The sequence below is a fragment of the Lepus europaeus genome, chromosome 17, assembly GCF_033115175.1.
Source record: "Lepus europaeus isolate LE1 chromosome 17, mLepTim1.pri, whole genome shotgun sequence".
Classification (NCBI taxonomy): domain Eukaryota; kingdom Metazoa; phylum Chordata; class Mammalia; order Lagomorpha; family Leporidae; genus Lepus; species Lepus europaeus.
In genome coordinates, this window is record NC_084843.1 from 8,787,841 (window position 1) to 8,815,545 (window position 27,705).

The 27,705-nt window shown below is 55.9% G+C and overlaps 1 protein-coding gene across 5 annotated transcripts in view; it reads right to left on the reverse strand.

Annotated features, from left to right (window-relative positions):
* Window positions 1–27,705, reverse strand: part of TACC2 (transforming acidic coiled-coil containing protein 2) — a 183,527-nt gene that overhangs the window by 120,573 nt on the left and 35,249 nt on the right. For all 5 annotated transcript variants that reach the window (XM_062215161.1, XM_062215160.1, XM_062215165.1 and 2 more), the window contains one exon: window positions 19,808–24,898. In XM_062215161.1, coding sequence (XP_062071145.1) covers window positions 19,808–24,898 — 5,091 coding nt within the window. The remainder of the gene's footprint in view (window positions 1–19,807; window positions 24,899–27,705) is intronic.

Here is a 27,705-nt window from a genome sequence, read left to right on the forward strand (position 1 = left end):
CATGGCAGAGGGGATTAGGTGGCACTTGGAATTGAAGCTGCTAATCATCCGACCTTAGTCCGGAGAGATTATCCTAGATGATGGGGGGGCCTGCAGTAACCACCATGGTTCCTGGGAGGGGAAGGAGGGGAAAGAGAGGGGGGAGTGGGAGAAGCAGAGGCAGACGCCTGCAGATGCTGTGCTGCTGGCTTTGGCCGGGTGGAAGGGGACCATGAGCCCTGAATACAGGTGGTCTTTGAGAGCTGCACAAAATGCAAGGGCGTGGCTTTTCCCTGGGGCTTTCGGAAAGGAACAGCGTAGGCTGAAGCCTTGGCGTTAGCCCGCTGAGACCCTTGTTAGGAGTTCCACCTGCAGAACTGCAGGAAAGTATGTTCCTGTTGTCTTCAGCCACTAATTTTGTGGTGATTTATTAGAGCAGCCATAGGAAACTAACACAGGAGGACTCTGGTGATTCCTGTGAGCTGATCTCTTCTTGGGAGCATTGTAAGAGAGTGCCTTGAATTCCATGACTGTCTCCAGAGTTTACAAGCACTCACTGCCGGAGAAACGCTCTGGCTGACCCCATTCCCCCTCGGAGAGGCCCCAGGCTCACTCACTGCACTGCAGCGGTCTTGGGCAGCTGGCACTCACACAGCCAGGGCCCCGTGGGACTTACTCATCGGAGTATGAATTCCAGGGCTCCCACAGTACAAGCAATTGAGATTCAAGTCCCACTATGACAAACACAAGAAGAGGTCCACACCAGGACCTCTCAACCCACCCACATAGCCCTGGTCCGAGCCACAGCCAGAAACATTGCCTGGACAATGAACTTGAACCTACAGCAAGGGTGCACTTCCGTCTCCTCTGCTCCTGTTCAGGTGACAACACAACACCACACTCAGGAGGCCAGGTGTGTGCTGTGACCTCTGTCCTGGGCTACCTGGAATCTATAGAAGACTCAATCGCAGGCAAGAGAATGTGTCTGAGAGACCGGATCCATCGCTGACTCTGTACCGTCCTCAGGAGTGCTTGGGTCTGGGTTCTGGGGATGGGCTGTGCAGCAACGTGGGCTGTGAGTTTGCAGCAGTTTGCAGACACTACTGAATGATCTTCCCCAGAGTCCTGTGGTTCCTGGAGTTATATTTTTTTTTAAAAAAAAAAGATTTTATTTATTTATTTGAGAGGCAGAGTTATAGACAGTGAGAGGGAGAGACAGAGAGAAAGGTCTTCCATCCACTGGCTCACTCCCCAAATAGCTACAATGGCCGAAGCTGGGCCAATCAGAAGCCAGGAGCCAAGAGCTTCCTCTGGGTCTCCAAGTGCTTGGGCCATCTTCTACTGCTTTCCCAGGCCACAGCAGAGAGCTGGACAGGAAGAGGAGCTGCCGGGGCTAGAACCGGCATCCAGATGGGATGCCGGCACTGCAGGTGGAGGATTAACCTACTGCGCCACAGCACTGGCCCCCTGGAGTTAGCTTAAAGTCTGCCTGGGAGGCACCTACAGCACCAGGCAGAGCTGGTCTACCTTCTTCTGTCATGTCTTTGGGTCCCACAAAGGTTTTGTTTGGAGAAGATGTTCATTAGGAAGGAAGGGAGAGGAGAGAAGAAAATATGAAAGTACCACCAACGCCACTTGAGAGCATGCTTCTGCTGTTGGAATCCCAGAATCCCACCTGAGACCCAAAGAGGGTGACCTATTCAAGGTCGCAGGCAGTGTGGCATCTAGAATGCAGATTTTAGAAGACCTTAACAGAGAGAAGCCTTTGGAAGCAGGGTTCGTGGAGTACAATGAGCCCTATGTATGTTACCCAGCTCCAACATGATCAGTCAAGGCCAAATCTGTTGTTTCTACAAGCTTTCTTCCCTCCCTCTTCCCCCCCCCCAACTCAGATTATTTTGAAGCAAATACCAGAGAGATAGCATCATTGCATCCATTAGTATTTCTGTGTGAATCTAAAAGGCCAGAACTGGGACCTCCCTTCAAAAGGACCAGTCCGTAAAAAGGGCTCCTACTCCCTGGAGATGTTCATAGGAGACAAGTAGCTGAAACAGAGCCAAGGAGCATGCTGGGTTACTGTTTCAGAATGCAGATTCCTGGGCCCAGCTCCTGGACAGTCAGGGAAGGGGCTCAGGCATGTGCCCTTCAGCCAAGGGGCTCGGGATCACTCTGATCTCTTTCAAACTGCACAAGGAGAAATTCTGAACCTGACCTTTGGGGGCGGTCATGGTTTCCCTCCTGCTTCAGCTTTGTTCAGGTTTTAGGCTTGGACCCTTGGGGTCATTCCCTTTGCTCTTCAGAGGAGCCCACGCAGCACAGCCCCACCCTGCACCTGTGTCCCTGCCTGTCAGCACTGTCATGAGGGCATGCTGCCTGGATCCGCTGCGGGCAGCTTGAAGTGACAGAGGGGACATCAACCCACGCCCTGCACGTGGGAAGCAGAAAAGGACCTAGGTCCTCAGTGGTGACACAAGCTGATGAATTCCTCAACCTCAGAGGTGGCCGGCCTCCCACTCCCCGCTAGGTAAGGTGATATACTCCTGGGGCCAGTGTTGCCGTGTAGCAGGTAAAGCCACCGCCTCTGACGCCGGCATCACATATGGGTGTCTGTGGGTTTGTGTCCCGGCTGCTCCACGTCCCATCTAGCTCTCTGCTGATGCACCTGGGGAAGCAGCAGCAGACGGCCCAAATGCTTAGGCCCCTGCCACCCACGTGGGAGACCCATATGGAGTTCAGGCTCCTGGCTTCGGCCTGGCCCTTGCAGCCATCTGGAGAGTGAACCAGCAGATGGAAGACCTCTTTTTCGCTGTCTCTCCCTCTCTCTCCTCTTTCAAATAAATAAATGAATAAATCTTTGTTTTTTAAAAAAAATGCTACACCCGTGATTGCTGAAGTTTCCTGGTCCTGGGTTGCCTGTTACTTGCAGCCAAAGTACCCTCAAAGGACTGTGATGTTGACAAGATGCTGGATGGAAAGCCACAGAAAGGAATGAAAAGCCACACTGTACAAGCGAGTCTCCTGGAATATGAAAGGCCAGTCGGTGCCCAGGAAATCTCGCTGGCCCAGTCCACCAGGCAAGGCGTTGCTATGTGTTTGCTGCTGCCTGTTATACTCTGTGCGACGGAATGGGCATTTAGCCTCGTGATGAAACCACTGAAGATGTCTGCGGCCCACAGTGGACTCCTGAGTTCACCGCTGGCTCCGGTTCCTGACTCCAGCCTCCTGCCCATGCAGACCCTGCGAGGTAGGGGTGACGGCTCACGTAGTGGGGTTCCTGCCACGCACAGGGAAGATGACCTGGGCTGAGTTCCTGGCTCCTGGCTTCAGCCCAGCCCAGTGCCAGCCACTGCAGGTATTTGGGGAGTAAACATGTGGGCGTGCTCTCTTGTAAGCTAGCATTTCTCTCTCTCTCTCTCTCTCTCTCTCTGTCTCCCTCTCCCCCCCCCCCAAATAAGTTTTTAAAAAATGCTCTGCTGAGGCAACAATATTTTGCTTTGACTGAGAAGTGACAAGTGACATGACAATTAGAAGCCCAGCTATAAACCTGTACCCAAACGTCTTGACACAGATATACCCATTAACCCATCAAATCGTCACTGCGCGTCTGCCGTCACCACCTGTCGCGCGGCATAACATGTGAAAGACAGGGCCGAGCCCACAGAGAAGCGCGAGCATCGACGACGCCAGCGTCAGAGTGGGAAGAACGGGGCTGTGGCAGGTGCATTAGGAGAAATCTTTCCAGGAGATGCAAGGGAGCCTCCCTTCTATCCCACGGGGCCGCAGCCCCTCCTCTGGGCTCCCCCTGTGCCCCCAGACTGCCAGTACCTCCGGTCCAAACCTGAAGCGGTTCTGGGAAATGAGGTCCAGGACAGGGGATACTGAGGCTGGCTGGGTAACTGCTGGGGAGGGGGTACGCAATGCTGAAGGAAGGGACACACACACACACCCAGACAAGGAAGCTGCCAGCCCCCTGCTGGGAGCCGGGGTCCAAACTGAAGCTCATGCAACTGCTTTGTTGACCGGACCACCATTCAGAAGCTTAGCAACACCAGGACCCTGGATTACAACACGCCGTCCTCAGAGAATCAGAGAGGCTCTGGTTTGGACACACACGTGCCAGACAGCAGACGCCTCCTGACACTAAAGGGGCTCAGGCACTTATTAGAAATCACTCATTCCGTACGCCTGTGGTCCTGGCCCTGTGCCAAGCACCAGGGTGGAAAAGGCAGCAGCCATGGGGTTCCCGTGTGTGCTTCTACGTCCAGATAAGGGAACAGCTACCATGGGACAGACAGAAAATGACTGTTTTATTACACCAGCCTGGAGAGGCACAGGTGGCAGGGGGAATACTTAGGCTGAGTTTTACAGGACAAGTGGCTGTTGGCTCAGACTATTAGTTATGCACTTAAAACATATTAGGAAACAAATATAATTAGCACACCAAACTCCCAATTTCAGAGACATCACCTGGGGCAAAGCTCAAGTGATGACTTGAAATAAAAATGATGCAGGTTAGGCCGCCACTGTGTTGTTGGGGCCCCACTGTGGGGCGCTGGCTTGCGTCCCTGCTGCTCCACTTCCATTCAGCTTCCTGCTAACTCACATCATGGGAAGACAGTGGAGCACAGTCCAAGAGCCTAGGCCCCTGCCACCTACGTGGGAGACCAGGATGGAGTTCCTGGCTCCTGGCCTTGACCTGGCCCAGGCCTGGCTGCTATGGGCATTTGGGGAGTGAGCCAGCAGATGGAAGATCTCCCTTTCTTTTCTGTTACTCTACCTTTCAAATAAATAAATCTTTTTTAAAAACAGAAACAGTACAATTTAAAGAAAAATAGTAAGTAATGATACAAGTATTACATAGCTGTGGCATGAGAATGATTGACACTGATAAAACACTGAGCTAAACAGAAAGTGGATTTGAACCAGAGTAGAGAAATGGAATGTTCTAGATAGTGAGAATTCAATCACTTCTTTTTTCTTAAAGATGTATTTATTTGAAAGGCAGCATTACAGGGAGAGAGAGGGAGAGACCAAGAGAAAGAGGGAGAGGGAGGGGGAGAGAGAGAGGGAGGAGAGAGAGAGAAAGGTATCTTCCATCTATTTGTTCATTCCTCAAATGGACACAATGGCCAGAGCTAGACCAGGCTGAAGCCAGGAGGTCCATCCTGGTCTCCCACACAGGTGGCAGGGGTCCAGACTCTCACGCCATCTTCCTCTGCTTTCCCAGATGCTTTAGCAGGGACCTGGATCAGAAGTGGAGCAGCCAGGACCCGGAATCAGTGCTCATATGGGATGCCGGCATCACAGGTAGCAGCTCAACCTGTGCCGCAATGCTGGCCCCACAATCTGTTCTTGCAGAAACCCAGTAGCTTGTGACAGGAAACGTCTGGTTGACTCACTCAACAGGTCTCTCTCAAGCACCTTCCATTGGCCACGGGGCTCTAAGTGTTGGAGAGAAAGAAGGGAAGACACGGGGCCCTTGCCCTGGTGAATTCTTCCCAGAGACGGGCAGAAGGCCGCCCATCTCCAGGCCAGGCAGGCGGGCCCGGAGGTCTCAGTCTTCGGTGCCTGCGCGCCGTCTGTGGACCACAGTATGATCTCCTCGAGGGGGAGACCAGGCCTTCCCTCAGTGCACCCCACTCCCCACACCCCTGCAGCATTGACCCCCCCACCCTCTGCTCTTCTCCTCCATCTGTGCTCTCTCCTGGGAGATGAGTGCCCCTCCTCAGAGGCCAGCCTCCCCCGCCCTGCCCCATGAGGCTGATCCTGGGCGATGGGTGGCACCTCAGGGCTTCACCCAGCTCCCGGTGCTCACCCTGCAAGATTAGCTCGTCACCTGCCAGCTGGGAAGAGGGTGACACACCAGCCAGGTGACAGCTCGCCCTGTGGCCTCCCCACTGCATCACTGGAGAGAGGAAATCGAGAATTGGGGCTGGCACTGTTGTGCACGAGGTTAAAACACTGTGGGCATCCCACATGGGCATCAGTTGGATTCCCGGCTGCTCCCCTTCCAATCCAGCTCCCTGCTAAAGCAGCAGAAGACGGCCCACGTGCGTGGGCCCCTGCTATCCATGTGGGCGACCCAGATGGAGTTCCTGGCTTCTGGCTGTGGCCTGGCCCAGACCTGGCTGTTGTCATTTGGGGGAGGGAGCCAGCCATGAAAGATCTCTGTCTCTCCCTCCCTGTCACTCTGCCTTTCAGGTAAATAAATATTTTTTCAAAGAAAAGAAAAATCAAGAAGGCAATTATGAACCTTCAGAAAGCCAGGACTCTGATTAGTTAACACTGTGGATGGCAGCTGGCTGGCTGGCACCTGCTGAGCGGCGTCCACCTCTTCTCCACTTTAGAATTCTCATCAAGAGTCTGTGGGGGATGGGAGACAGTACTGTGGCGTAGCCGGTGAAGCCACTGCCTGCAAAGCCCACATCTCGCTAGTTGGAGTCCTGGCTGCTCCACTTGCGATCCAGTTCCCTGCTAATGGCCTGGGGAAAGCGGTGAAAGGTGGCCCAAGTGTTTGAGCCTCTGTCACTTATGTGGGAGACCCGGGTGAAGCTCCTGGCTTCAGCCTGGCCCAGATCTGGCTGTTGCAGCCATTTGAGGAGTGAACCAGCAGATGGAAGATCTCTCTCTCTCTCTCTCTCTGCCTCTCCTCTCTCTGTGTAACTCACACTTTCAAATAAATAAATAAATCTAAAATAAATAAATAAATACTTGAAAAAAAAAAAAGAGTCTATGGGAATAGGTGTTTGCCCTATGGTACCACGCCCACATCCTATATCCAAGTGCCTGGGTTCGATACTCAGCTCCTGCCCCTTACACCAGCAGATCCGGGGGTCAGCTCAAGTCACTGAGTCCCTGCCACCCACGTGGAAGACGTCTGGTTCTCTGCCTCTCAAGTCAGTTTTTAAAAGAGTCTATGCAGTGGGTGCTGCTATCACACTTCATCCACAAGGGAGGGAAGGGGGTGGGGGCAGGGTTGGGGCAGCCACAGAGGCCAGGGAGAGCCGAGCTGAGGTTCACCCACAGGCTGTGTCCGCAGACCCCAAGCTCTTACCCACCAACAGGACAAGGGGTTAAACACGCATTATTGCTCTATGTGCGGGACATGTCAGGACATGCGTGAGGAACCAGGGCCAGAGCCCGCTCTGCCGTATCCACCGGAGTGAACCCTCACTGTAATAACGTGAGGTCCATTTCACTCGTGACCCGGGGGAACTTTCTAGAAGGAATCGCTGTGCTGAGCGTCTGAACTGAGTCCTGGCATTCCACGAAGGGCCGCACAGCACCAGGATGCATTCCTGAGCCGCAGCCCTGCAACACTTGGATGAAGGGCGGAGGCAAGTATTTGTAGGCGGAACTCAGGCCTTCCAAAAATTCAGGCATGTGCTCCGCCCAGGCCAAGAAACCCAGAACACACACAGAAACGATGGGATGGCTTTCCACCGGCTCTCAGCCCAGCGAGTTGCTAGAGGTGGCCTTTGGGTTTGCCACGAGGGCACCCCGGGCTTGCTTCACACATGCAGGCCTGCATCGCTCTGACCTGCGTTCAGGGAGTCCTGGTGCTGGGTCCCTGGTCAGCTCCTGGGTGCAGGGCACCCGGCCCAGCTCCTCCAGGGGCCAAGGTGCTCCCAGACTGAACTTGGCCTTGCCCTAATTTCAAGTAAGCCTCTGACTAAACAGAGGCTCTGCCTGCTGTACCGTCTCCCCCGGCAGGAAAACAGACCCCTCCGGGAGGCAGAGTCAGACGCCCCTGGCCCGCAGCGCAAAGGTGGAAGGGCAAGCACCTGGTGCCACTGCTGCAGCAGAGCCAGGGTCCGGTTCAGCTTCCACAGGGGTGCTGAGTCTGCGAGTGTAGACGGCTCATCACCCATGAGCAACACTGAGTCTTTGATTTGCTTCTGCATCTCTTGGACCCACACTCTCTCATATGCAGATTAACCCTGGGAGCCTCAGAGGCCCCTGCTCACAGGCTACACCGCCTGTCCATTAAACCAGAACCTCTGGGGTGGCGCTGAAGCACCCTGGGTGTTTCAGTGCCAGCCAGGACTGAGAACAGTGAAAGCCCATGAGCCCAGTGGTGCTCTGGGAGAACAGCACACTCCTGACACCTGCCCTGGAAGTCCTGACTGTGGCAGGCACCTGGGAGAAGAACCAGCAGAGGGAAGCTAGCTAGCTCGCTCGCTTGCTCGATCTCTCTCTCCCTTCCTTCCCCTCTATCCCTCCCTTTCTGTGTCTGTGTCTGTCTGTCAGCCTCTCAAAGAAATACTTAAAACTACAGACTCCAAGGCTGGTGTTGTGGCTTGCAGGTAAAGCTTCTACCTGTGATGCCAGCATCCTATATGGGCACTGGTTGAGCCCCAGCTGCTCTACTTCCAATCCAGCTCCCTGCTAACACACCTGGGAAAGCAGTGGAAGATGGCCCAAGTCCTTGCGCCCCTGCACCCATGTGGGAGATCCATGGGGAAGAAGACCCTGGCTTTGGTCTGGCCCATCCGTAGCTGTTGCAGTCATTTGGGGAGTGAACCAGGGGATGGAAGACCTCTGTGTGTGTCTGTCATCTCTAACTCTGCCTTTCAAATACATAAATAAATCTTAAAAAAAAAATTTAAAAAAGACAGATTCCCCTCTCAGCAGGCCTGGGATGGTGCCTGAAGCGTTATCCCCTGCAAGCTCCTAGTGAGACTGCTGTCCACGTGGTGAGTGCTGAGCTCCTACAGCAGGGACTCCAGGGAGCAGTTTTGCCCCCAGAGGAAACTGGGCAGGATCTGAAGGCACCTGTCATTGTCAAGACTGGAGGGATGCCGCTGGCATCTGGGCTGCTCAGATCCTACTGCACATACAACAGCCCCACAACGACCATCAAATCATCAAGTTCTGGGGCTGCCGAGGGTGAGAAACCCTGCCCAGAGCACCCAGCACGGGGCCTGCATGTTGGAGACTCTCCGTTCCAGCCAGTGAGTGGACAAACAAGGGATCTGTGACTCTGTGCCTTTGTTGTTGCATTGCTGAAGTGGCCTGGCCAGTGGATTTTATTGCCTGCTTGAGGGAATTAAATGGACACTCCTTGTATCCACTGGACAAGACCATCATCGTACAGACATCTGTTGAGGAACGGCCCATGGTGCTGAGGGCTAGGCAGCAGGTGCAGGCCCTGCACTCCCATAGTGAGCACTCCATCACGGGGCCCCCCTCTGCACCAGCCCTGCTCAGCTCTTCCTGTGCTCTAGCACGTACTAATTTTATACCCATTTTACAGATGAAGAAACTGAGGCTTTAAGAGATTAAATCAGCATGACCACTGTCCCACAGGGAATAAGTGACAGATTTGAACCCAGCTCTGTTTAGCCGGAAACATCCATACTCTCAGAATGGACTCTTAGAAAGCATCCATACTCAGCCTAGAATGAAATCCCGCTCAGCAAACTGTAACAGATGTGTTTCTGCCGGATACCTGGGGTCTCCCCACTTTGCTGAGCCACTCTTCTGCCTGGGTTTTGGCCGACTCTGGAACCAGGATTTGGTGGGGGAGGGGTGGGGCAGGCTGCTGGGGGTGGGGGCGGGGGGACGCTCCTGCCTCTACAGCTTTTGAGGCCCAGGTCCACTTCTGCCTTCGGCCCTTCCGCCACTGTTTTGTACCAAAGGAAAATCCATTAGAGGAGGAGACAGAAAACGGCCTTTGTTAGGCGGTAGAGCAGTGGCTTCTGGGGACTGCCAGGAAGAGGCAGGAAGGGGGGTCGGCTCCCCCACTGCTGTGGGTCCCGACCCGAGGGGAAACGCAAAGGGAGTTTCAGTCAGCAAACGCCGTCCCCCTGGGGCCATCTCCAGGCCCCGTTTCTGCTGAACCCCCGGCCGGTGGCGAAACTGGAACCAGAGGAGATTCCGAACACAAATCCGCAGGGAGCCTGCTGGTTTCCACAGACAGCTTCTCTCATCCTCGAGCAGAAGCCAAACAAACCCCGGGACCATTAGGAGCATTTTATCTCCCCAGCTCTCGGGGCCCAACTGTGCAGCAGGAAACCTGACGCGGCCGCCGCGTCCTGTCCTCTGAGGGTTTCCTCCATCCACGGCTCGCCCGGGCGCACTCAGCTGGAGGACGTGAGGCTCAAGGGCCGGCTGGGCCGCTCCTGCTGACCCCAGAGGGCTGCCCCCTCAGCGTCCACCCACTGCCGGCGCCCGGGTGAGCGAGGCAGTCTGAGGACGGTTTTCCTGCAGCACTGCCGGCGCAGAGGCAAGCGGCCACCGCACGGCACACAGGGTGAAGCCAAACTCTCCTGCAGAGCAAGATCGCCTTGTGCAACACCCTCAGATACAACCAAGGACAAGGCCAAAGCAGCACCACCTCCAGAGAGCCATCGAGAACAGGAGTGCGAGCCGGCTCAACTCCGGGCCAACTTCCCGGGAACAGCAGAGGCAGGCTTGCTCACCCGAGGGCCAGCGGGGTGCTGGAAAGAGCTCTGGCTTTTTTTTCTGAAGATTTGTTTATTTGAAAGAATTAGAGAGAGAGAGGGAGGGAGAGACAGAGAGATCTCCCCTCTGATGTTTCACTCCCCAGATGGCCACAACGGCCAGGGCTGAGCCAGGCCGAAGCCAGGAGCTTCATCCAGGTCTCCCACGTGGGTGGCAGGGACCCAAACACTTGGGCCATCATCCACTGCTTTTCCCAAGCCATTAGCAGGGAGCTGGATCAGAAATGGTGCAGCCAGGACACAAGCCAGAGCCCGTATGGGATACTGGAAGCAGCTTTACCCGCTATGCCACAACACTAGCCCCAACAGCCCTGGCCTTGAAGGTTCTATATGAGTCCGACCAGTGGCCCCTGGCAGCCTGTGTGGCCTTGAGGAAGTCACACACCTTCTCTGGTGTCAAGTCTCAAATCTGTAATACAAAGAGGCTAAGATTCTGAAGGTCCTCTCATGACTATGAATGCCTGAGCCAGGTACGAGGTGCTCCCGTCTGAGACCAGATCTCTGCTCCTCCACCTTAGGTGCCCAGACGCCCTGCATGGGTGGCCCCGACGAGCAGTCTGGCCTAGGACTGGGACCTCAAGCCCGGGTTTGGCCCTCCCACCTGCTCAGAGCCACACTGTCTGCCAGCGCTGGCCAGGCAGTGGAAACACCAGCTGGATCTCGGGCCAGGACGGGTCTCCTGCTCTGGCCGCCATGCTGTGCACCTGCAGGCAGGTAGGGTCACCCCACTCTGCCTCCAGGGGGTCTGGGACAGGCCAGCAGCTCGAAACCTCATGCCAAGACGGCTGAGGCTGCTTTTCCCTGAAGATGTGCTCAGTGTCTACTTCCCCCTGGTGTGGCCGCTCACCCACACAGGCGCTCGCTCCCTCCCACTAATGGTAGCTCTCAGCTGCTCGGCAGCTGCTCTTGGCCAGAGGTTAACCCCAAAGTGAGAGTTCCCACCAGCAAGAGAATGCCTTTGCCATGAGTACCAGATGGTTTGACTTTGTATCCATTACAATATGGCTACAGCGAGGGCCGCCGCCAGCCATGCCCAGGCTGGGGCTGCAGGATGGGAGACAGCAGTAGAGAGCAGGGGCAGAGGCACAGGAGCCCAGCGCCCCCATCTACCCTACAACAGTATTATCATCACTCCAACGATGCCAGCAACACAAACGTCAGTACTAACACAAACTGTAGCCCCTGATTCTTGCACGTAGTAAGTGCCTACTGCATGCTAGGCAGGCACTCAGCTAAGCTTTTATTTATTTATTTTTTAAAGATTTCTTTATTTGAAAGGCAAGAGTGACAAAGAGAAAAGAAAAGAGAAATCTTCCATCTGCTGGTTCACTCCCCAAAAGGCCACAGCAGCCGGGGCCCGGCCGGGCTGAAGCAGGAGTCAGGAGCTCCATCCGGGTCTCCCACATGAGTGGCAGGGGCCTAAGGACTTGGCAGGGAGCAGGACTGGAAGCTGCACAGTGGGGACTGGCACCGGCACTCCGATACAGGATGTCCACACTACCGGCCCTTCAGCCAAGCTTTCAATGCGTGTTATTTTTATGTAGAATCACAGAAACTGTGCAGCACACCCTAGCATTTGGCACATTTTTCAGGAGAGGAAACTGAGGGTGGCTAAGGTTTGAGGTCACAGAGTCCAACAGGAGAGGCAGACGTTGGGCTCAGCATCGCCTGCAAAGCCCTAGCTAGGAAGCAGCCCTCAAATGCACCTGATGGCAGCCGTGCTCAATTATTCAGCGGCCACGGGGTGCCTACTGTGCGTCACGCAGAGGATCAGGTGCCGGCTCACCAGGAGCTGCACCACACATGTCTAACTCTCCAAGGAAACAGGGCTCAGCCCACCTTCTCGCCAGAGGCTGAGCCTCGCCGGGTAGCAACACAAACACAGCTTAGGAGCAGGATGGCCGACTTCCTGGCCCCAAGTGAGAGGACAGTGAGGCCCAGGGAGGGGGCACACAGCGAGCAGCAGGTGCCCGTGAACCTGACTCCTCAGGAGCGCACTCGGCACTGGGCTGGCAGTCAACCAACCAGGCCCATGGCTCACCTGCAGCACGTCGAGCTGCCTATCTCCCCCGCAGTGGTTCCTCCCAAACCTCCTCCCTGTGGAGGAACCCATGTCCCCTCCTCCTCCCCGTGCCCTGAATGCCCGTCTCAGGGCTTTCCTAAAGGTGGAGACCTTGGCTTCGCTTCTCTGCACCTGAGCTGGCTGCACATTTGCTGAGCTGTCTGTGGGTGGAGCTGCCCGGAGACCTCCCAAAGCCCAGGCGCCTCGTCCACGGAGTCTCCGTGAGCCAGTGGCCCCCACTCTTTTTGGAGTCCAGGCACTGCTCAGCGCCAGCCCACTGCAGCATGCTCCGTGTCTTGTCTCATCTACTGCCCCCGTGCTAGCCCTCTACCCCGGGAGACATTGTCAGCCCCGCTCACTGGCCAGAAGTCCAGATAGGTTTGGTTCTCTGACCACCCAGCCTGACTCCTGGAGTGAGAGCTGGGATTTGAACCTGGGCTGCCAACATTCCCGCACCTCCAGCTGATTTCATCCTCAGCCTCCCTCTGTCCTCCTCCAGCCCCTGAAGCCCCCCGGGGCAGCTCCACAGCCCCGCTCGAGTCCATCGCACTCCTGAGAACTCAGCGCTGACGCAAGTCTGCTGGGCACCACCAGGGCACGACACCCCCTCCCCGGAGGTTTTTATTCCCAAACCCCTTCTACTGGCCCTGCAAAAGGAAAGGAAACCCAGTTTCAGGACTCAGACCCGCCCTAGCGCCTCCCTGGAAACAGAGGAGCCTGCATCTGCATCGCAGGCTGCTGAAATATTCAGCGCCCGCTGGCTGCATGGCGTGGAGCAGGAGGAGCAGGAGGAGCAGGAGGAGGAGGAAGGGGCCCGGATGCTGTGAGCTGAGCTTTCTCACCCTGATGGTCCTCAGGACGGCACAGACACTGATTGAACAACCACATCTCTGCCATCCTGGCCCTTCCCGGGTGTGGACAGCACCCTTGCAGGCTGGGAGGGCCGCTATTTGGAGCCAGGCAGCAGGTGCATCACCAGGTGCCTGAGAAACTTCCAGTGTTTCCCACCGGAACCCCATGGAACCGACTCCGGCTCTGCCATGAGGATCCCTCCGCTGTGCAGTCATGAAGACACTGTTGGGCTGTTTGTCCCGCATGGAAGCCATGAGCCCCGTGTGGCCACTTCTGATTATATTTTAATTAGTTAAAATCCAACCGAATCGGGGCTGGTGTTGTGGCACAGTTGGGTTAAGCCGCCACATTGTGATGTTGGTAGCTTATACCAGAGCACGGGTTCAAGTCCTGGCTGCTCCACTTCCAATCCAGCTCCCTGCGAGTGCACCTGGAAAGGTAGTGTAAAATGGCCCAAGTCTCTGCCACCCATGTGGGAGGACCAGATGGAGTTCTCGGCTCCTGGCTTCAGCCTGGCCTAGACCTGGCTGTTGTGGCCATTTGTGCTTCCCTCTATCACTCTGCCTTTCAAATAGATGAGTAGATCTTAAAAAAAAAAAAAAAAAAAAAAAATCCAACAGCATGAACAATCCATTTCCCAGCGGCAAGAGCTTCATTGCAAGCGCTTGGTAGGCACACGGGGCCAGTGACTTCACACGGGAGAGTGGTGACGGTGAGGGTTCTAACCTCTGTAGGAAGTGTCAGCAGAGGTGTATTCTAGAGAATAACCTCCCAACACTCCATCTGGCGGGGGCGTTCACGGTCAAGGCCCTCGGCGTGGATCTGATGAAACACGATGCTGCCTGCAAAAGTGCTTTGGCCCAGGGGGAGGAGGGACCGAAAGGGAACAGAGTCAACGCCGTGTGCCAGGTGCTCTGGATAACGTGGCTGCCTTCCTCCTGACCAGGCTGTGAGTCCTACTGTGGGCACACTGTCACGCTGCAGGTGCAGCAAGGGCGACCACAAGGTCACAGAGCCAGACCTGAGGCCCGTGCGAGTCCCACTCCAGACCTCAGAGTTATGCAGTCTCATCTCAAAGGCCTAGACATGGAGGTGGGGCGCTGGTGGTGCCGGGAAGGACGGCCCCTCCTGTGCAGGCTCAGTGCATCCAAGGGGCCAGAACCCAGCTCTGGCTCTGCACCTGGAATCAGGTCCCCGTCCCTCCCTGTGCTGAGCCTGTTTCCTCCTCTGGAAAGCTGGAGCCGCCAAGGTTCCTTCCAGCTCTCACCAGACAACGTGAAGTCTCACTTCTCAGCCATTGCTGCCGAAACAAACCCAGATCCAGGTCTGACGTCGGGACTTCCGCCAGTGACCGCAATGAGAGGTTCCAGCGAGAGGAGCCGGCTCACCTTGGACACATTCAATTTGGAAAATCACCACCTTGCCCTCAAACTGGCCCTGGATTTTCACGGCTCTTCCCTGACCCCGGTGCAGGTGCCCCACACACCGCAGGGCACAGGGACCAAAGCCGGAAGCCATGGCCGTAGCGTTCCCTCCCAGCCAGCCTGTGTGCAGGTGCCTCCCCATCCAGCTTCCTACAGAGGCTTGGTGCTTTTCCAAATGAGAGACTCACCTCTTGAGAGAAACTCGTCTTAATTATGTAACACAAAAGGCTCAGGACATAAAGGCAAGGCTGTAAAAGGGCCTTTGATTTTTATACGGCACAGTTCACAGTGACTAGAGCTGCTAACAATGCAAACCCACATCATCTGTGGAGCGTTTGGTGTCCTAAATGCTTTTGAATCGATGTGCTCATTCCTTTTAATGAGCTACCGTGGGCCAAGCTGGGTTAGTGCAGCCCCATTTCACAGACACAAACTGGGGCCCAGAGCAGTCACTTGGCCAGAGACAGACTCTGGGGGTTCCTACTGCTCCCTCTTCCTGCAGGCTCTGTTGCTGTTTCATCCGGGGATTCTTGGACACTGTCTCCTTTGAGTTAATTCTCAGGATGCTCTTGGAGAAACACGTTTCAAATGATGACAGCCCTTAGCATTTTTTTTCCACGCACTTCCCTCGCACCACACACTATGCTGCCAGCTTTGGAAGTCTTGCAACTTTATACCAACAGGGCTCTGCTCCTTTCCCTTCCTACTGATACAGAAACTGAGGACTGGAACCTTAGACAGCTTATCCACGCCAGCACAGCCTCCCACATGGGAAGAATATTGTTAGAAAATCAAACCCAGAGGGGTCTTGAGGGTGCAACTCCGGTCCTGGCTGGATCCGCCCAGAGAACTACCCTGGGGCACTTTTTTCCTTTCCCTTAATTGATATAATTGTAGTCATCGTCCAACCTTAAACTTGAAAACCTGGTGTCACCGCTGGTGACTTTCGAAGGGGCTGGAGAGAGAGAAGGAAGGAGCAGACTGAGTGGGAAGGACTGGCGGGAGGGAGGGAACTCAGCCGCCCAGCCTGACCTGCAGCTGGGGCAGGAGGTCAACTGTCCTTTGCTGTCTCCCTCCTCCGAGACTCTGAGCATCTGGGAACATTTAATTCTCTTGGAACACATTCAGAGTTGGACCTGATACCCTTGCCAACTGTTTCCCCAAATGCAAAAGAGACAGGCAGCCCCTTCAGGTAAATATTCAGCCAAGACAAGGCTGGTGATGTCAAGGACCGGTGAGAACTGTGTCTGAATGAACGGTGGCGAGGCCGTAATCAGGATGCCAGGAGCTAGACTGCCCACAGGCACGCACAGCAGTGCTGTATCTGCAGGGGGAGATCACTTCCGGCACCTTCGAACAGCCTGAAATAAGTGAGGCTGCCTATGTCCCCGGCTCCTCTCCTGGGAGGACCACACAGTGTACAGAAAGGCACCTGCGTCTCCCAGTGGGCCCCTGTGCCCGGGCACGCGCCAACCCTCCTCGGCACCTTATTGATGGCGTAAGCTGGGAAATACGGCAGTAACCTTGTTTGCACTGCTTGCGTCTCCACGGAAGCGAGACGGGACCGTCAAACTGTCCCCACCAAGACAGCAGAGGAGACGCTTCCTAGATGGGAATCTGAGCCGTGCCATCAGCCCTCAGCTCCTGAAGATCTCCCAGTTCAACAGATTCCATCGAAAGCTTGTCGCCTGATAACCAGCAAAAGAGCAGACAACTTGGTTTTGATTTGCTTTGCTGTTTATGCGGCAACTAAAACCATTATCTTGATGGTGAAACACAATACAACGAGGTTCACCAGGAAAAATACACAGAAAAGTTTACAATAAAACGCAATCACATCTTAACTTCTAGTGCACCCTGGGCTACTCAGCAGGGGGTGTGGAATCACTCTCATCGGCCATTAAAATGTTGTAGCGAGGGCCAGCAGGGCATGGCAGCTTGGGCCACAGCCTGCGACACCAGCATCCCACGTGGGTGCAGTTTGAGTGCCGGCTGCCCCACTTCCAGTCCAGCTCTCTGCTGTGGCCTGGGAAAGCAGTGGAAGATGGCTCAAGTGCTTGGGCCCCTGCACCCACATGGGAGACCCGGAAGAAGCTCCTGGCTCCTGGCTACAGCCTGGCCCAGCCCTGACCATGGAGGCCTTTTGGGGAGTGAACCAGTAGATGGAAAACCTCTCTCTGTCTCTAGCTCTCTCTGTAATTCTCTTTCAAATAAATAAAATAAATCTTAAAAAAAGACTAAATCTGAAAGCAAGAATGCAGGCCGTGGCCTTCATAATTTTTATATTGGCTACACATGAAAATAGCAATACTTTTGATATACAGGATTCAAAAAATGTCTTATTAGAGTTAATTCTACCTATTCTGTTTAGTTTTTTGAATGTGGCTGCTGAAGATTGGAGATTCCATCTGTGGCTCCTGTTACGCTCCTATCGGCCAGAGACGGTCTGTTCCCTTCTGCTGAGCTGTCATTGTCTCCCAAGCAGAAGACACCACCTGGGATGGCCTCTCTGCCCTTGTACTTCTCCTCCAGGAAGGAGCTAAAGGTTCCCCCGGCCCCCAGCAGGCACAATTCTTACCGGAAAGCTCACACAACAGAGGGGGAGGTGGCGGGAGGCATTTTCCCCAAAAAGCACAAAGCAGAGGAAGGTGACTCCCCCTGCCATCCCCACTCCCTTCGAGAACCAGGGAGAAGTGGGCGCTGGTGCCCGGGACCCAGCACAGAAACACAAACAGAAATAAGCACAATAAATTTGAGTCATACACCGTAACCCTGTATGTCCAAAATATCCTCTCACATATAACCAGTGCGAAAATAATCGTGGCCGTATTATGCTCTTTTTTGCACACTGAGTTGTCCATGTACCCTGCATCGCCACTCGCACGTGGCCAGTGGCAGCTGCACTGGGCCTCACGGCTCTAGAGAGCATGAAGGTCCCAACAGGGACAAAAGCAACCGAGCGGCTACAGGAATCCACGTGTCCACTGCTTGGGAAACCACGAAGTCACACAACCTTAGGGACGGAAGGACTCCGGATATTTAAACCCAAAAAAGGTGAGAAAACCCTGCCGTGCTAAACCACAGTCCTCACTGAATGGTGTGGGTGTGGGGTTCTCCCTTTTTCTTTATACTTTGCTATTCCTTACAATGGTCCAGAAAAGTATAAGCTCTAATACAGAGACATTCTTGAAATTTAGGATGATTGCAACAATGAGCCATGATGCATTTACTGGGCCACTGTCTGTCTGGCCCTGAGGTCTCTAAGAACATCTGGGAACACAGCCACTTGTGGGGTAGGGGAGCTGGTCCCTAGCTAGGCAGGCACTTCCTACACCTTGACCGCGAATGTAAAAGCTACGTGCCAGCAAGGGCTGCAGGAAACTGTTCGCTAAGTCAGCAGCAGAGAAGTGTCAGGTGCATCTGTTTCGGCCGCCCACCCCGCACCCGCCCCAGACCAAGAGTCCCTGCACAGGCAGCTGGGTGTCCGAGGAAGTGCTCAGACTCGAAAAACAGGTGATCGCGCATTCCTTCGGCGTGTGCAAAGTATGAATCAGATCCTTGACACAATGCCTGCCTAGGACACACAGGTACGGCTTTACAATGTAACCCCACCCCTCGTACGCACAAGCAAACACATGTGTATGCACGCGCATGAACACGCAGCCTGGAACAGCCATCGAATGTCCAGGGATGCTGCCCAGCTTGTCCACGACATGTCCATATCCCCGGGAAGGTGAGATGTGGAGCAGCAGCTTCAGCACAACCCCAGGGAGCCCCGCACTCGGAAGACAGCAGCCAGGCACGCAGCAGGCAGGAAGGTGCGGGGTGCACAGTTGTGTTTGCCAGTTGGGCTCATCACAGACCTCTGCCGAGCACGATTGCAGGTGGGGAGGAGCTATTTCCTGCTTCCGAGATTAAATTAATGCTGACCCATTTGCCTCGGAAGGCAATGCACTAGCCGAGTGACTGCCAAGTGCCATGGAGGTGGAGGTGGAGGGCAGTGTCCAGTGGCCTGGGCCTCTCTTAGGGGCAGGAAGATGTTCTGAACTTGGGGTAACCACAGCTGCGCAACTCTGATCACACACAAGCCAGGGAGCTGTATGCTTGAAATGAGTTCTAGGATTAGAATTCTATCTCAGTAAAGCTGGAGTTGGTTTAGCAGTAACAAGCTCAGACATGAAAGCAACCCATCCAGTCCCTCTGAGCAAAAAAGGAGGTTTTGGTCGCCTTGGGCTCTGCTTTACCTGTGGACAGGACAGGAGTGGCCATCCACTCCCTTCTGCTATTAAAAACTCAGGTAGAAGGACCGGGGTCCCCCAGAAGGGCTGCTCTCCTCTGCCAAACACCCAGCGTGCCCCTAAAGACAGGCAAGGCAGCCTGCTGAAGGTCATGACCTTTCTCTTCCCCCCACACCTCTGGCCTCATCACAAGTGACCTGGCCCGAGACTCCTGGAGCATCCTCCCCAGGAACTAAAGGTGAGGCGGACAGAGCAGGCCTGGGGCTCTTTTAGGGATAATGGAAAAAATGCAATCGATTGGATGACACAGCTAGGAAGAGGGGCATTGCCCTCCACCTCCTGTTGCTTTAAGTGACTAAGCTTTAAATGACTCCTCCACCGAAACCCTAGGGAAACACGGAGCTGTGGACAATCACAGGCTTTGAGATGCTTTTGAATTATTTAGGCTCCCTCTGCCTAAATAAATCCAGATTCAAAAACAGATGGCTCTGGACTGCCGAGCACGGCCGAGCATCCCCTATCACTCGGCCACACACAGCCAGCCAGAAGCATTTCAAACTTTTCCAACAGCTTCAGTTGGATGAATTGAAAGAACACAGGGTAGAGAATATGTTTGGAAACAAACAGCTGCCACGCCTCCAACCATTCCTCTCACTGTTTTCCACATCTCAACACACTGATAGCACGGAGCAGGTGTGCCTAAGCAAGCCGAGATGGAACTCGCCACTCCGGGGAAACCTTTGCCGCTGACCCCACACCCCCACAGGAATTTATTCTTGTAAATACCTGGCAGCCTGGAGCTCTTCTGGAACCAGGGGTGGCAGCGGCTGGTCCTGCATGTTGCCAAGTTCTGGAGGTGAAGAGACACACACCTTCCTGTCTGCGGCCGGAGTGGGGTGCTCACGCCTCGGCTGCTCCTCAGCCTGCTGGTGCCCAGCTGGGCTGTCCCCGAGCGAGGCGGCTGCATCCTCCATGGGTTGCACCGAATCAGGGAAGCCTGGGTCCCGACGGCTCCCTGGCAGAGCTGTGTCACAAGCTGACCCAGAGAGCACCCCTGTAGGACCTGTTTCGGGCAGGTCACCTGAGGCACGTGCCCGTGTCTCACCTGGGCTCAAGATGATGTCACCTGCTGCTTCCGCAGCAGCTCCTGCCACTCTGCCAGGCTCCAAGGCAGTGCCCAGCACTTCTCCAGCTGGTGGCTCTGGGGCACTCTGCTCCCCGGGGACATTCTGCCCTTCTGCGATGCTGGCAACACCTCCAGGCCTCCTCTCACCTCCAAGTGTGTCCAGGGTCCAGGCCTCATCACTGGCCTCAGGCCCAGTCAGAACGTCCCCACGGGGAGAAGAGATGTCCGGGGCATGTGTGGAGCTGGGCACGTTGCCTGGACCCTCTGGGCGAGCAGGCTCCTGGGGACCGTCTTCTCTGTGTTGCCCGTCACAGGCAGTCTCCTGGTGCTGCTCTCCGGAAGGAGGTCTATCGGCTTGAGCCAAGGCTTCTCTGTGGCTTGTGGGAGCCACCTGCAAGTCAGCAGCTCTCTCCGCACAGGTCCCCCAAGAGGAAGGGCCTGAAGCTGATGCCTGCCCCTCGCTCCCTGACTGGGAGTGAGCCTGGCCTTCCCCAGCCCCCTCTGGCCCCTCGCTTCCCCTCGCTGTGGGTGGGACACCTGTCGTCACCTCCCCCACCCCAGCACCTGGCAGGTTCTGCTCAGAGGCGGGTACCCTGAGACCCAGCAGCTTGTCTGGAGCTGGATCCTGGGGAACCAGAAGGGACATCTCAGCCAACTCCTGCTTCCTCTCCATGTAGAACCCAGCAGGAAGTGCAGGCAGAGAGGGAATGGCCACACCCTGAGTCCCATCTAGAAGCTTCTCTGGGCTGAGTGCCATGGTGGAGTCCTTGCCCAGCACAGACTTCTCAGCTCCTGGTTTTCCTGCGGGCGCACTCCGGGGCCGCTCGGAGGCCAGGACGCCCAGCACGGACTGCTCAAAGATCTTGGTGATGTGCTCCCTGAAGTCAGGGAGCCCGGTGATGGCGCTGCTCTGCTTGGAGCTTACGTCCACACCACCTGATGTGCTCCTCTTCAGGTCCCGGGAGGCTCCTGTCCTCTCCCTGCTGCCCTCTGTCTCTCTTGCTGCCCCGCTTGCACTGGCAGGACACGCTGGGGTCTCACTGGCCTCAGCATCTACACCCGGAGTGGCCGCTGTTCTCTCCTGCCCTGCTGTCTGCTGAGCCTTGGCTGGAAGCAGCAGCCTGTCCAGGTAGGGCATGGAACCCAGGGGGGCCTCAGTGGCTCCAGCTTCGGGGCTTTCGCTGCTGGGTTGCACTTTAGAGACTTCCTCACCTGCAGCTCCCGGTGGCAAGAGGGAGGTGCAGGAGCCAGCAGAGAGCTTCACGGAGATGGCGTCTTCCTTGGCAAGCAGGGGCCCCCCTAGGGGACAGGCGACTTCGGCAGGAGTTCTGGGACCGGTCTCCCAGGAGGCAGCTTTCACCCCGCCATCTTCTGCTCCCTTCCCGGCTGCACCATCGATATGTAGATAAGGAGTGTGGAGAGCAGCCTCCACAGGGGGCGCACACGGCAGGAGCCCCTTAGGGTTGGGCACAGCCTGCTGGGCAGACGTATCCACTGCACTCCTGGGAGCCCCACGCAGCTCTCTGGCTGGCAGCCAGGCATCCTGGCAGCTGAATGTGGGCTGCTCAGCCTGGCAGGGTGCACCGAGGGCCAAGGTAGATGCTCCCTCCTGGGGGGTGAGGCAGGGGTCAGACTGGAGGAAGCTGCCATTGCCAGCATCTTCTCCTGGGTCCTGGGGAGCCCGCTGCACCCCTGGGTCGCCGTCAGCATTCCCACTGCTCTCTGCAGCCCCACCTTCATCGCTTGCTGAGAAACTTCCAGGTAACTTTTGGGCCTGCGCGACGGAGCCCGGAAGCTGCTCCATCTCCAGCCATGGGGCCGGCACTGGCTGCCGCCTGCCTTGCTGGGTTTCATCACACGCAGGTTGAGGGGGCGTGACAGTGGGGCTGGCAGCCACTGGGGCTGGCAAGCAGGGAGCTGCCCCTGGGAGGGTCCCCGAGTCAAGTGCATGAGCGCTACTGCTTACCATCTCCGGCTCGCCCAAGCCTGGGAGCCCGGGCCAAGCCACAGCAGCTTCAGAGACTCCCACATCCCTGGGACGTGCTTCTTCATGCCAGCCGCCTGCTCTCGAAGCATCGGCCAGGTCCTGCCGGGGCTTGTCCTGCCCCTGCCCAGCATGGTCATATTCCTTTCCATTCACATCGCCTGCGAGACTGGAGTCTTCCAAGGCGTGCTCTGCAGGAGGCGGGACCCCTGAGGGCTGCCCTCTGCCTGCTCCCTCTTGCTCATCTGCCCCCTGCACCAGCAGCTTCTGTTCTATGGGGGCGGCCGACTCTGAGTCCTCGGCAGGAGAAATCTCTGGATCTGCGTTCCTGGGAGATGAACTTGGACCCTGAGACACACTGCCCTCGGGGGGCTCACGTGGGGGCTCTGAGCCAGCAGCCTGCTCCTGTCCTCCGGGAGCAGGTGAGCACGCAGCCCCGCAAGGTTCCACAGGTACGAGGGGCTTCTCAAAGCCTGCATCACCGGGATAAGTCTCTTTCCCACTGTCGGGCGGGTGGGGTTTCTGTTTGAGCGCATCAGAGATCGGTGTTTCTGGGTCCAACCGGGAGGGCTCCAGATGGCTTTTAGCAGACGGCAGGGGCCTCTCCGACGGGGCCCCTATGGTCTGGGTGTTGCCTGAGTAGGATGGATCTTCCTGCCCATCTCGCTCCAAGTCAAGCGTGGTGAGTCCAGGAGCCACTGTCGGGTTCTCCCCATCCCGGGGAGGTGGCCCATCAGCATGAACTTCCTGTCCAGCTGCACCACACCCCAGCCCAGGGGGTTGGCCCAGGGGTGTGATCGGCAAGCCCTCCCTGTCACAGCTGCCCGTCAGCGTGGTTTCTGGAGCGCGCGCCTCCTGGGCCTCGGGTACAACCTCTGCAGCGGGCCTTGCTGCCAAAGCTGGATTCTCAGATTCTAACGCAGGTCCTGAGCCTCCCTTGCCCTGAAGGATGTCGGGACATTTGCTCAGTGACCCCGGCTGCTCCCCGATGGCTCCTTCTGGAACAGTGCACTCACTAGCTCCATCCGGGGCAGGGGGCAGGGCAGGGCCCTCCTCCTCGCGGAGCCTGTGCAGCATGGCAGCTGCATGGGCTGTGTGGGTTTCAGCCGTCACCTGCCTCACGGCCTCTGCTGGTGGATGCCCAGGCCCTTCTGCCCTTCTGGGAGGCCCGGCTGCGTCTGTGTCTGTGCCAGGAACTCTGCTGTCGGCACCGCCCGTTGCCTTCGAGGCCACATCTTCATCCACCTCCGGATCAGGCTTGCAGTGGAAGGCCTGGGACTCCTGTCCCCCCCGGGGCCCAGCATCTGCCCCCCCAGAAGGCTCTGGGGCTTCTTCCCGTGCCCTCGGGTCGTCTGCAGGGGGTCTGCTTGCTGCTTGGGCCCCTGCTGGGCTCTCAGCATCTTCAGGAGCCTCAGCGCCACCCTTCGGCCCCAGTGGGCTCCTGGAACTTTCGCTTGATGTGCTGGGAGGGGGAGGGGGCGGCCCCCCTGGTGGGGCTGTGCACCTTTGCTCCCTGGTGGGGAGCTCCCCTTTCTCCTGGAGGGGTGGGACAGGAATGTCCCCAAGGCTCCCTTCTGGACGCCCTCGCTCATTTCCTGGATCGGGTGCTTGCTTCTCCAATCCCACCAACCCCGCGTCCACCAACTCTTTGGCTGAATCTGCAGAAACCGGCAGCTCGGCTCCGGAAACGGGCTCGCTGGCCAACCTGCTGGATGCTGCCGCGGCAGCCGGCCGGGAAGCGAGGCTTGAAGCTGGATGCGCTCCCCCTGGCAGGGAGGACTCCACGCTCATAAGCACACCTCCTGCAGGCTGGCCTCCTGCGGCCACAGGGACAGCGTTCTCTGGCTCAAGTCCCCCTGTCCCTGTCCGCAAATCACCTTGAGCCGTGCTGGTGTCCAGAGTTTCCGTCCAAGAGCCACCGGCCCCTGCTGCCAGGGCAGGGCTCGGCGTGTCCCGGGGCAGCTCTGTGTGTGGCAAGTGGTCCCTGGGTGGCTGCTGGCAGCCTCCCTGGAGCTCGGCCTCCCCTCCGGCTTCTCGGGAAGCCTCTGAGTTACTCTGAAAGCGGTGGCCCCTCTCGAGGAATTCCAAGCTATCAGCTAGACCCCGAGGTGAGTCCTGCACTTGGCATTTGTCTCCGTCTGAGGCTCTTTGGGAGGGGCCTGGTGGGGGCAGGGCCTCTGGTTTGAGGGGCGACTCCTCCTGGCGCTCCTCGCCTGGCTGGGCTGCAGCAGGTGCCACGCCCTGCCTGAACTCCGCACCCTGTGAGCCTGCAGGCCGGTCTCCCTCTGCACACAGCTGGCCCTTCCCCGGCTCTCCGGGAGGCACTGGGGAGTTTCCAGGCAACTGCTCAACACAGCTGGAGGAAGAGGTCTTTTGTCCCTCTGCATCCTCCAGCTCGCTCTCTCTCCCAGCGCTGGGGACGATGGCAGCCACGATGTGCGGAGCAGGGCTGTCCCCCTCCAGGGCGAAGGCTGTCCCAGCATCCCCTGGGGCACTCGGGGAAGGTCCCCTCCTGGGGAGCTGAGCGAGGGGACCATCTTCAGGTGCTGCTGCTGGCCTGGCAGAGCAACCTTCCGAGGGGCCCTCGGCGAACGGCATAGCGGGCCACTCCTGCTCCCAGGGCAGCGGCGGGCTGGGCAGCACAGAACCTTCCAGCCCCTTGGCTTCCTGTGGACGCTTCCTTGGCTCGGTCACCTCTGGGGATGCGATGCAGGGATCCGGGCCGGCGGCACTCTCAGAAGTGGAGCAGGAGCCTCCGAGCCCAGTGCTGCCAACAATGAAAACACTGAATGTTTCACTGGTTCTCACGGAAACCAAGGACAGAGCCACACTGCAGGCAGGCTCGCTCCCAACCCCTCCTCCCCAAAAGGCCCCCAGGTGCCTCAGCCACAGACACAGAGTCCCCATGCAGCCCTCAGCCTCTACCGCCCAACATGGCCATGCCACATGCCCTCACTTTCTCCAAAATAAACCAATGCAAGGAGTCACAGTCAGTGTGGGACTTGCTATGCTCATCAGTAGTGAATATGGAAACACAATCGTAATTGTCTAAAATGCAAGAAGCCCAGAAAGTTTTTAACAAGAAGAAATCATAAGAGGGTTTTGTTTGTTTGTTTAGCTGCTGCTACTTTTTTTTTTTTTTTTTTCAGATTTATTTGAAGGTCAGAGTTACAGAGAAAAAGGGAGAGACGGACAGAGAGGGATCTTCCATCCAATGGTTTGCTCCTCAGATGGCTGCAATGGCCAGGGCTAGGCCAGGCCAAAGCCAGGAGCCAGGAGCTTCTTCCAAGTCTCCTACATGGCTGGCAGGGGCCCAAGGACTTGGGCCATCTTCCACTGCTTTTCCCAGGACATTAGCAGGGAGTGGATCAGAAGTAGAGCAGTCAGAACACTAACCAGCGCCCATATGAGATGCTGGCGTTATAGGCAGTGGCTTAACCCACTATGCCACAGCATGCCAGCCCCATAACAGGGACCTTGGGCCAGTTCCGTGGGAATCACAAGGGGGGCTTGCACACTTGTGGGGGTCCTTAAGTGTTCAGGAGAGGATACACACACTGACAAAGCCATGGTTTGAAGGAAGAGCTAATCTTGAAGACAGCTCACTTGCATCTTCATGTTTAACAAGTGGTACAGTGAAAGGCACAACCCAGAAATCACTTCTAGTTAGCCAGAGAATTTCTGCACATGGCCAGTTCATATTCAACAAGTCCACAAGAAACATGCGTCTTTCAATTCCATCTTTCTCATGAAGTCTCCCTGTCCAGCTCCCAGGCTCTGAAATCACCTGTGTATCCACATTGATCTTAACATGGACGTGCTTAGCTGGGCAACTTGTATGTAGAAAAAAATTATGAAACACGCAGGAAACTTAGGTCTGAATTATGGACTTGGTATAGATAACCAATTACCCAGTAAATACAAAATAGCTTATTGCACAGCATAATTGAACTGTGTTGCAGACTTCTAGTTTTATTTAAAAACAAACTATATGGCCAAAATAAAATTTGGAAGATGCAGAAAAAAAAATCCCTTTAGCACTTGCCACTTTGTGTTCTAATCAATTTCTTTTCCCTCTATATTTTCAGGGGGTGCAACTTTTTGTCATTTCTACACAGCTGTGATTTTGCATACTGACTCCAAGCACATATCAGCATTTACTCCAGGTAAAATGAACAGAAGTAGGGATTTTTCTAAGCCTTTTACTATTTTCTTTAGCTGTTATAGGGAAGAATACTAGCAAAAGCAAGTGTATGGAATTTTTTCTTTTGGAGCTGCCTGCTACATCCACACCTGTTTACACAGATGCAGACCCACTGAGTTCTGGGTGTGTCTGGAGGAAAGATTCTACGCTCCATGTCCAGTCCCCAAATTCCAGCATCCCACGCAAGGCACACACGTTCCATTATGACGGATGTACACAGCGGGAAGGGGACATGCGTTCCTGCTAACATTTTTTAAAATATATGCCTGTGTCCCCCCAGATCCATATGTTGACTCCAGTGTGTCAAATAACCCCCAAAATGACTCTATTTGGAGACAAGGTCCTAACAGAAATAATGGGGGTTAAACAAAGCCACAGAGCCCCTAATCCTCCAGGACTGGTGTCCCCGTAAGGACACGTGGCAGAGCAGTTGAGTCACCACTTGGGGTGCTCGCGTCCCACACCGGAGCACCTGGTTTGGGTCCCAACTCTTCCACTTCCAATCCAGCTCTCTGCTAGCAGTGGCAGAGTGATGCTCAAGCACTTAGACGATAAGCTGTTACCCGGGTCACCTCTCTGAGACCGAGTTCACGTGTGCGGAGCTGAAAAATGTGGTCAAAGGTTTCTTTTTAGACTAAATCCCAGTTACCACCCATTCCCTTGAGATTTGTCTCACGATCCCATTGACCTAAACGGGGGGTGGGGAGCAGGTGCTGGAAAGTAGCTGAGTCAACGATTGAGAGCCACGCTGGTTCAGTGGCAAAGACCTAAGGGCTCCAGGCTCCTTCCCAGCGAAAGGCACCCACGGTGACAGCTCTGGGGAGGTTCCCTGCTGTCCGAACCTCAGAAGGACCCAGGGACCGCGAGTCTCTGTGAGATGAGAAAAGACATTGGCTTCTGCCCGTGGCTTCCTTTCCCTAACTCTTTTCCCACTGCTCCCAAAATAAATGGCAAGTGTTTGGCAGCATTTCCATTTAAAGACCAAAGGAAGAAACTTGATCTGGTGCCTTCTGAATGTCTCCAGAGAGCCTGGGTTGGACAATGTCACATAAAGAATTATTAACTATGAGAGGCTGGGAGAATGGCAGGTGGCTAAGGACAGAGGCACGGGAAAGGAAGGACAGTTGTCCTTGGACACGAAAAACTGTGAAGGAAGCCGGCTGTCGCCCCAGCTTAAGGACTGGAGAAGGCAGCCTGGGGGTGGGGAAGGTGACTGAGGCAGACCCCAGCAGACCCCAGCAGCCTGGAGAGACCATGGCAGCGAGAGTTCCCGGGGCAGAGAACGAGAGAGGAGAGGGTCGATCGAGAGAGAACCCTAGAGAGAGGCAGAGCAGAGCTCATCGTGAGCCCGTGTGGACCCCCGAGCCTCG